This window comes from Vigna angularis, chromosome 7 (assembly GCF_016808095.1).
Source record: "Vigna angularis cultivar LongXiaoDou No.4 chromosome 7, ASM1680809v1, whole genome shotgun sequence".
Taxonomy (NCBI): domain Eukaryota; kingdom Viridiplantae; phylum Streptophyta; class Magnoliopsida; order Fabales; family Fabaceae; genus Vigna; species Vigna angularis.
Genome location: NC_068976.1, coordinates 21259383 through 21268869, shown reverse-complemented (window position 1 = coordinate 21268869; position 9487 = coordinate 21259383). Strand labels below are relative to the sequence as shown.

The following is a 9487-nucleotide window of genomic DNA, read 5'->3' as shown; positions in this document are numbered from 1 at the left end:
CTCACTCCATGCACTCAAACTGGTTGTGATTTGTACAGTAAGTGCACACAATAACCATGGGCTCCGTGGACTTCAATGGCACTTTGGAGCACCAACCCTTACTAGTGAGGCTTGACTCGCACACACAGATTCAAAATTTGTCATCTGAGGCCATTGAAGAATTCTTGGAACATAGGCCTATTGCATTGAAATGGTGGTCAAAGCTTGTTGTGTGGGAGTCAAGGCTCCTATGGCTTCTCTCTGGGTCTTCTATTGTTGTGTCCATTTTCAATTACATGCTTAGTTTTGTGACCTTGATGTTCACTGGCCATTTGGGGTCTCTAGAGCTTGCTGGGGCATCTCTAGCCAGTGTTGGTATTCAGGGTCTTGCTTATGGTATTATGGTACGAACACTACTACTTAACATACTCTTTTGAACATATTCTTTCACTTGTACAAAATCATATGCAATTTCATGAATGTTTTCTTCTTACTTTTTACTTAACATCCTCATGTTTGTGTAGTTTTAAGTCATTTAAACTGTACAAAGTGTATAGCAGAGTAAGAGTATTATGATACTAGTATTGATTGAATATTTGTGATGATTGCATATATTTTGCTTAAACAGTTGGGAATGGCAAGTGCAGTGCAAACTGTGTGTGGGCAAGCATATGGGGCAAAAAAGCTTGGAGCAATGAGCATCATATTGCAAAGAGCAGTGATCTTACACATTGGAGCAGCAGTGATTCTTTCATTTCTGTACTGGTTTTCTGGGGATTTTCTGAAAGCCATAGGACAGTCAGAGAGCATAGCAGAGAGAGGGCAAGTGTTTTCCCGGGGACTCATTCCCCAACTCTATGCATTTACTATAAGCTGTCCAATGCAGAGGTTCCTCCAAGCTCAGAACATTGTGAATCCTCTTGCATATATGTCAGTTGGTGTGTTCCTTGTTCACATTCTTCTCACTTGGGTAGTTGTCTATGTTTTGGACTATGGCCTTCTAGGGGCAGCCCTTTGTCTCAGTTTTTCTTGGTGGCTTCTTGTCTTGTTGAATGGCTTCTACATCATATTTAGCCCTTCATGCAAGGAAACATGGACTGGTTTCAGTGTAAAAGCCTTCAGAGGAATTTGGCCTTATTTCAAGCTCACAGTTGCTTCTGCTGTCATGTTATGGTATGACTTTATCACTATATGTCAATCTCTCCCCAGTTTTTACTTTTACATACAGTCTTTTACACATAAATGAATCTTAATTTCTATACACCATTTACAATTGCTAACAAAAAAGAAAATTGAGGTGGCTATAACTTTTAAAGTACTATAGAATTTTTGAAAGATATTTTTTCTACTGACTGTACTACTTACCTTTTTTTTTATCATTTATACTCTTACTTTTCACTTAACTTTTACTTTTATACATTTATTGTGCTATAAAAATGAATGTGACAAAAAGATTATAAATATTTTCTTAAATTCAAGAAAATTTATTATATTTTTTAGTTTCTCTAAAATAGTCATAAAGGAAACTTTTGAAGAAACCCCTTTTGAAGTTAGTGCATGAACTATTTAGCTAATGTGTAGATTTCAGTTAAAGAAACTCAAGTACTTTTACTCTCAGCATTAAAATCTTCATTCCTTATTTAATACATAAGAAATTCTCTAAATATCTTGCAACTTCTATCCCAACATAGTGTTATTCTGCATAGTGCATAGACACAGTCACACACATGATAATTTACATCAATTTGTTCTACTAATCTAAAAAGGCATCTTAATGCAGTTTGGAAATATGGTACAGCCAAGGACTGGTGCTTATATCAGGACTTCTCTCCAATCCCACAATCTCACTGGACTCAATTTCAATTTGGTATGCAATAAACATAGTCTTGGAATATTTCTTCTTGTTTTGTGCTTTAATTTTGTCATTTTTACCCAGTATGGGATTTATACTCAGATTATTATCAACAATCATACCCTCTATCTTAATGTGGTTTCAGTATGAACTATTTGAACTGGGATATGCAATTCATGTTGGGCCTTAGTACAGCAGCCAGGTTAGCAACAAAACAATGTGCTTTTCCATTCCAAAAACCTTCTCAAAAGCTTGCTAATGAAATGATCCATCATTGCAGTATCAGAGTCAGCAATGAATTAGGAGCATCCCATCCAAGAATAGCAAAATTTTCTGTCTTTGTAGTGAGTGGAACCAGCATCCTCGTTAGTGTGATTTTCTGTTCCATTATTCTGATATTCCGTGTTACTTTGAGCAAACTTTTCACTTCTGACACTGAAGTCATTGAGGCTGTGTCTCATTTGACTCCCTTGCTTGCCATTTCTGTTTTCCTGAATGGCATTCAACCAATACTGTCAGGTAATAAAGCCATAAAAGTGAAAAAGCACAATCACAAGCACTAACTTTGGTTTATCCCTCCTATGGTTAATTTTTCTTGGAAAAATTTCAGGGGTGGCAATTGGAAGTGGATGGCAAGCAGTAGTGGCTTATGTAAACTTGGGTTCATACTATTTTGTTGGTCTTACTGTTGGATGTGTTCTTGGCTTTAAAACTTCTTTAGGAGTTGATGTAAGTTTGGAACATTTCTGTCACTGATTCTGTCCAGCTCTCACTTGTTAAGTTTGTGAAGAAGAAATTTCATGCAATGTATTTGTAAATTTTATAGGGTATTTGGTGGGGAATGATCCTTGGAGTTCTTATACAGACAGCAACTCTAATAGTTCTGACTGCCAGAACAAATTGGCAAGCAGAGGTAATCAAAACTTTACTCTGCTAACATCTTACATATGTTACATCACATCATTGTTTCTCACATGTGAAGTTGCGAATTTCTGAACCGAATTTTAATTCCTTTTAGGTTGAAAAGGCTGTTGTTCGCATCAAAAGATCCGCAGAAAATGACACCTTAGATCAACTGGTTCCTGACTCATAGGCATTCATCTTTTTTCTTCATGGCTTGGTGGTAGGAATGCACCTTATCTTCATAGGAATGTAGTGTAGGAGTACCAAAGGAATGTTCTTGAGGACTTTCTTCTCTCTATCTTTCTGTTCACATAACTTTGAGAATCTAATATGTAATAATGAAAACCCAAATTTCACCGTCAGAACAACTATGCCATGCAGTTTTGTTTCAAGAATTGATCTTCAATCAACAAGATCTTATGAAAGTAATGATAAATAAACACGAGTTTGTTGTAACCTGACTTTTGTTTGGATAACAAATATTACAAAATTGATTTTGATACAATGTTTCTCCAAAATGACTTGATTTAACATATCAATTCTAACATGTATAGGTTTCTCTTGATAAAATAATATCATTTTTAATCTTTCTAAAATTATAGATAATGTTTTTTTTTCTAAAAACGAACTTAGACTAAACTAATTTAAATCTATTTGGTAACCAATTAAATGGATCGAATCAAAATTAGTGAGATTTAATTTAAAATACTACTTTTTCAAATTGGATGAATCCGTTTTATTATTGGATTGATATTATTTTATTCATCATTATCCTAATAATTTTGATGATGCCATTGAAGAATTAATAAAGCATTGGCCTGTGACAACAAAACTTGTTTTGGATGGCCTATGTTATTTTGTCCATTTCTTTTAATTATTTCCTTACTGTTGGTCACCTTCATGTTTAGTATGTAAAATTACTCTTCAAAAGGTTTAGAATATGAAAATTTTCTGCTTCTGTCTCTGAAATATGAACACTGATAAGTAAATGTAACATAAAACAAAAACCAAAAACAATAATTGAAGTTTTTTTAAAAATTAAAATCAATTTACGTATATCTATTTTAAATTTTGGAATGTTTTTTTTATAAATGTTGCTGAAATAATCAATCTCTACAACTAGCTGGAGTTTCTACTTCGATCATGGCAGCAACATTTGGAACTATTAGCTCTCAAGCCAATAGTAATCATTATCGAAAAAAAAAAAAAACACATGAGCTTTCAACCATTCATTTTCTCGTCCATCACCAAGTCCACACAGTTCCATACTTCGTGTTTTTCGTCATCTCCTATGCGCCCATACTCACATGTACGCATATCGAGGTATACATAGATATTCCACATAACTTGTGGGTAGTGATTATCACAATTAATTTCTACAACAAAAATTATTTAAAAATTTCTTATAACTAAAAATTGAATATAGAATTTAAAAGCCACTGAATTCAGTTTTTGGAACCATATCCGAAGGAAAAACCAACAAAAATTATTAGAAATTCCACCAGGTAGCACGTCATAATGAACTTCCAGCTGGACCTCGGTCCAAAGATTAAGTTTTGGAATGCGAAAATTTCTAGCTTAAAATTACAAAATAAGTTCTCTAGAAAGGTAAATTTCAAATTTTAATTTTAATTACAACATTTCCAGTAAAGCTTCTGTCATACTTCCAGTAAAAAAACAGCAATAACGAACATGCACAACCTCTATCTTCATAGCCTTAGTCTCATTTTCAACATCCAAATAATTTTCTAAAGACTTAAAAACTGAGCCCCCTTTGTTTCTAAAGCATTGTCCACAGAATGAACACACCTTAGATCAGTTCGGTGTGAAAATTACTTGATAATATACTGGTCTACTCAATGATTGTGCGATAAAATAGAGCTTTAAGACAGTAAAGTAAGCAGCAATGTGTTAGCATTACAACTATAACTAAATGTTCACACGCATGTCTTTCCAAATTAATAACTCATTTCTGCGTATTCATGAAATTTATCAAAGTCTAGGTATACACATCAAGGGTTCAACACAACATAGACAACAGAAGCGATGCAGAAGGAGGTGTATAATGAATGCCTCCTGAGATTATAAACGAGAGATCTGGAGTGGTATCACTGAAGCATCCTCTCCCATTCCCGGCTGGAACAAATCTAGCTCCCCATATCGCTCCAGGACACGCATTCTGCAGTCCTCAGCAGCCATCATTCCAGTAGAGAATGCACCATGCACAGACCCCGTATACAGCATACTTGTTGCTTCCCCCGCAAAGAATAAATTATCTACAGGAACCCGTAGCCTCTCATACAGATCATGTGGTTTTCCAACTGCATCATAGCTATACGAACCTAACGTATTAATATCTGTACCCCATCGAGACACAAGATACTGAATCTGCATAATTGAAACAAACTACATCTCAGAAACAACAATAGGTAGTCCAGAATTCAATTGTCAGAATATTAGTTCAGGAACTAAAATGAACAACACTTAAGTGTCCGCCACCTAAATAAATATGGGTTGTAGCTTTTACTTCTCTTGCATAGCAAAAAGGTAATATAAAACATAAGAAATATTATGGTTACCGGTGAAGAAGCATCTGGAAGGATCTTTTTGAGCTGCATGAAAGCAAAATTAGCAGCTGCTTCATCAGACATTTTCTCAGTGTCTTTGGCCAGCTGCCCAGCAGGCATGTAAACAAGGACATGGCGACCCGTAGCCTTGTGGAGATTAAGAAAGTAGCTGCATCCATATGATGTCTCTGCAACTACTCCTAAGAATTCCACATTGGGCCAAAAAACATTTTTAAAGTGTAAAATTATTTTATTTTCGATCCCAACTCCAATATCAGAAATGGCAGCTTCTTTCCAGTCTGGTAGCTTTGGCTCAAATTGTATGCTCTTTGACTTCAGCACCCCAAGAGGCACAGCAACAATAGCAGCGTCTGCAACAAATGTTTTCCCATTTTCCACTGTCACCTTTACTTCATTATATTGCCTAACTATTTTTGTTACCCTGAGAAGATGTATTATCGATGCCATTAAATTTAGTTAAGGAACATAACTGAGGACACAGATTTTCAAAACTCAACTTAAACTAATACATACCTGTGTCCAAGGCGAATGTCAAGACCCTTGGCTAGGGTATTTATAACTGGCTGGTAACCCCTGACCATAAGACCATGACCACCGGGTAGCAATACTTCCTGTGGGCAGATAAAAAGGGAAGAATAAGTTACAGACACAAAAAAGGTTAATGCGAGTGGTAATTAACAGTTAACTGGCACATGGGACTAGAATCACATATGAAGCCACTTATCCATCTCGTAATGCATTATTTAATCTAATATCTAATATACTAAACAAAAACAAGTATAAATGGCACAGCTTGTAATGTAACCTCAAACCCAAACCTTTAGGGCATAACTGTGGGTTTGAAACGTTACAATCAACACTTTATTCTCCAACTAAAAGCATACACACACACACACATAACAATAACTACAATAGACATCTGAAACAGAAAAAGTTTCTCATTCACTTCAGGCCACCACCTATCAATGGTTTGTCGTGCAATTCAAATTTCAGTGGCATAAGCCTATAACGGAACCGAAACATCTCGAACCAGGTTTTGTCAAATTACCTGATCCCAACATTTCAGCGATATGGCATCAGCATCTGCAGCAAACCAGCCCTCCAATCTGCACAAATACCACTGCAGCACTTTGTGGGAAAGCCCTTCCAACCTGCATAATAGAGAAAGTTAAATTATATATTACTTGAGCTTCAAGAAAATAAATAACAGTGATCAAAGGATTTTATATGCCATAATGACCTCAATTCTGGTTTTCTTTCAAAAACAAGTTTAAGTGCACGAAGTATGGACATGTCTTCACTGAATTCATCTCTTACTTTGTTGGCCTGCATTAGACAGGATCAATATTTAGAGGTGATGCTCATAATAAGTGAAATCATTGACAGAATAAATCAGAAAAGCAACGTAATCCACAAAATTTGTGTTTTTGATGATTGAAATTCAATATATCAGATAAACCATATAATTAGAAATATTAACATACTTGCCTCTTGTAAAATCACTTCAAACTTTTCACCAATTTTTGTTACCAACTCCTGGGGAACTTGATTCCCATCCATATCAAAAAGTGCATAGCTGCAAGAAGTTGATTGTATTCAACAATGTATATTATTCAGTATAAGCAGAGGTTAAATTGAAGCATACTCTACAGTAGTCAATTAATCGTGGAAGTACAGCAGAAACAGACATCTTATCATTTAAACATAAAAAAGATACACTCTTTACCTTTCCAAATCATGGTCATAAAGGACAGAATTATCCTCGCTTGTACGGTAAAGGGGTAGTCCCAGCTTCCCAATCAATGGAGCTAGTGGATTCTCCTTGCAAACTCCATGCAACCTGAATCATTGTCTGCCACTTTTAATACTAGTAAAGGGAGAAATGCCACATTCTTGATAATGTATGAAAAGAAAAAGGAGAACAAAGAGTGTAAGTATTACCATGATGCACCCAGGTCAACAGGAAAGCCAAATGAGTAATCAGTGTGAATTCGGCCACCAAGTCTTTCCCTAGATTCTAAAAGAACAACCTGACAGAAAAGTATAACAAGTTAAAAAGTATGTATGATCAAGAGGGGAAATTAAAAAAATTAAAGGAGAGGTTGTCTCTCTTTATTTGTTAAATATATGCTCGCTTGTTTTTGTCACTTCCTACAGTTTTTAATTTTCTTCAATCCTATGGTTTATTTTTACCAATGTACAAAACAATCCAATTCTAAACTAGCAAATTTACCAAGTAAACTGGTACTACCCAGGATAGTTTACCAGCTATTATAAAATGTTTTCATGTAAACAACCTTACCTAGACGTTGTCTCTAAATTGAGCCAAAACATAACAAACACAACAATAGAACAGTTCAAATTTTTTTTTTCCAGTGAAATAGATTAAAATTAACTTTAAACTTCTTGAGGATGCAGAACGAGGTTCAACACAGAAGAATTAATTTTTAATAGTATTCATTATTCAATCAGTTACTTGCAATCTCATATACGGATCATTGCAGCCATGCAGGTAGCCACCAGCACAACTTGAATAAAGTATCAATAACTGTGTATTAGAGTAGCATGCAAGTCCAATAAACTCAAAATTTTCTGTGAAAGATAGCTAAAGATTTTATTTGCCTGGATACCTGAAATGAGGCATCATGAAGCGCCCGTGCCGCAGCAATCCCAGCCATGCCACCTCCTATGACAATAACCGAAGGGGACCTCTCCTGCTGTTTGTGATCATTTGCACAGCAAAGGTCTACAAGGAAGGAGAGGGGATCTAAGTCCATTTTAGCAGATACAAAGAAATAGATGCAAAACTTGAGAAAAAAAAATGACTCTCAGATACACAATGCTCAGTTTGACTTTCTGCACTTATAATTCGGTGGGAAGACCCCAGAGGTTGTTTCCCTCTCCAAATCACACTCAATATTCAGCACTAAAAAAAACATCACGATCGTAATCTTTTTTTCTAAGCACCTAACCCAGGTTTTGTCTGAAAAACAGTCCACAACCAAGACAACAGTTTAAAACCTTGCAATTGAGAGAGTAAAACTCGCCAAAACATTAGTCATCTCCACGCCTAGACTCCAAGAGAGTGCAATCTTATTCTTCCAAATATATAAGATAACTTTTGAAAGTTCAATTGCTAGACCCACCCTACCAGCCTAACCCTAGATCTATTCGAAAGTTCAAACTACACATGCACGGGTTAACGTTAAACCTTTCATTCTACAAAATGCATTTGGTTAGACACATGATTACTGTATCGTAAAAGTAGTTGCCAAGAAAATGCACTTATATCTACAAAACGAAATCAAATTATACTGAAACTGCAGGCACGAGAAATAAACAAAGGCATAACAATAATTGAAAAAACAGCATGGCGATGAAGAATTAAGAAACCTCTGCGTAATTGATGATTACTCTTGAATGGGGAGTTCATAATGAGACGGTATGAGGAAATTACGATGGAAATTGGTTTTAGCGTTGGAATTGAATAGAGAGAAAGAAGATTGAGGTGAGAAATGGAGGGTAAAAATTAAGAGAGAAGTAATAAAGTGAAAGGAATTGAAATTGGCGAATAAGCGTAGCTTCCCAAACCAGCTCATGCAGCTAATTTTGCAGAGGCCAAAGGAGAGCTCTCAGCCGGATCGGATCGCCACGAGAGGAAGAAAAGAACGAAAGGGTTGGTGAGGGTTTGGTTTGGGAGAAAATAGAGAGAAGGAAAAAAGGAAAAGAAAATTTATAACATAATAATTTAATGGTTTAATCATAAATATGATTTCTAGATTTTTCTTAGCTTTCTTAGGTTTTTTTAATTGGGTTTTATTTTTAAAAAATTGAAACAAGTCTTTCTCGTCACGTGTGACGTCTTTTTGATCTTTTAAAATTTGTTAATTATATTTTTTAAAATTTTTAAAAAGAAATTGTAAAGCAGTACTACGTGAAACTTCAACTTTTTCCGATGGCAATATCAAATATTCGCAGTTTTTTCTGGTATCTTATTATTAACTATAGTTATAATTAATTATATGTTTTGGTGGGATCTGGTTTTACCATGTTAAAACACTTAAGAGTTTGTCGAAGATCGGGTGGATGTTGTTGGTACTAGAAAGAGGACGAACGATTACCTCCGGTTTAGGGCTGGACACGCTAGGAAGGGGCGGACGGACTC

The 9487-nt window shown here is 35.4% G+C and overlaps 2 protein-coding genes across 3 annotated transcripts; one reads left to right on the top strand and one right to left on the bottom strand.

Annotated features, from left to right (window-relative positions):
* On the top strand, nucleotides 1-3195 carry LOC108337201 (protein DETOXIFICATION 41). Of its 2 annotated transcripts, XM_017573673.2 has the most exons (8): nucleotides 1-383; nucleotides 608-1152; nucleotides 1760-1846; nucleotides 1977-2033; nucleotides 2112-2350; nucleotides 2442-2560; nucleotides 2658-2744; nucleotides 2850-3195. In XM_017573673.2, the coding sequence occupies exons 1-8, from the start codon at nucleotides 57-59 to the stop codon at nucleotides 2922-2924; spliced, it is 1536 nt and encodes a 511-aa protein (XP_017429162.1). In that variant the 5' UTR covers nucleotides 1-56; the 3' UTR covers nucleotides 2925-3195. The 2 variants fall into 2 exon arrangements, with proteins under 2 accessions (XP_017429162.1, XP_052736306.1); XM_052880346.1 differs by having other exon boundaries at nucleotides 1977-2350.
* Nucleotides 3196-4631: 1436 nt separating this feature from the next.
* Nucleotides 4632-9042, bottom strand: LOC108338488 (polyamine oxidase 2). Its single transcript, XM_052880415.1, has 10 exons — nucleotides 8716-9042; nucleotides 7953-8068; nucleotides 7264-7352; nucleotides 7049-7162; nucleotides 6811-6898; nucleotides 6563-6648; nucleotides 6371-6473; nucleotides 5836-5933; nucleotides 5314-5743; nucleotides 4632-5122 (listed from the first exon to the last, which is right to left on the bottom strand). The coding sequence occupies exons 1-10, from the start codon at nucleotides 8753-8755 to the stop codon at nucleotides 4817-4819; spliced, it is 1470 nt and encodes a 489-aa protein (XP_052736375.1). The 5' UTR covers nucleotides 8756-9042; the 3' UTR covers nucleotides 4632-4816.
* Between the last annotated feature and the right edge of the window lie 445 nt (nucleotides 9043-9487).

Excerpts from the sequence above, each read along its gene's own strand:
- LOC108338488 (XM_052880415.1), bottom strand. The coding sequence starts at position 8,755 with ATGAACTCCCCATTCAAGAGTAATCATCAATTACGCAGAG. Across the intron at positions 6,899-7,048 it reads TATGACCATGATTTGGAAAG|CTATGCACTTTTTGATATGG; the intron begins GTAAAGAGTGTA and ends AACTTCTTGCAG. Across the intron at positions 5,934-6,370 it reads CGCTGAAATGTTGGGATCAG|GAAGTATTGCTACCCGGTGG; the intron begins GTAATTTGACAA and ends ATCTGCCCACAG.
- LOC108337201 (XM_052880346.1), top strand. The coding sequence starts at position 57 with ATGGGCTCCGTGGACTTCAATGGCACTTTGGAGCACCAACCCTTACTA. Across the intron at positions 1,153-1,759 it reads GCTTCTGCTGTCATGTTATG|TTTGGAAATATGGTACAGCC; the intron begins GTATGACTTTAT and ends ATCTTAATGCAG. Across the intron at positions 2,561-2,657 it reads AAACTTCTTTAGGAGTTGAT|GGTATTTGGTGGGGAATGAT; the intron begins GTAAGTTTGGAA and ends TAAATTTTATAG.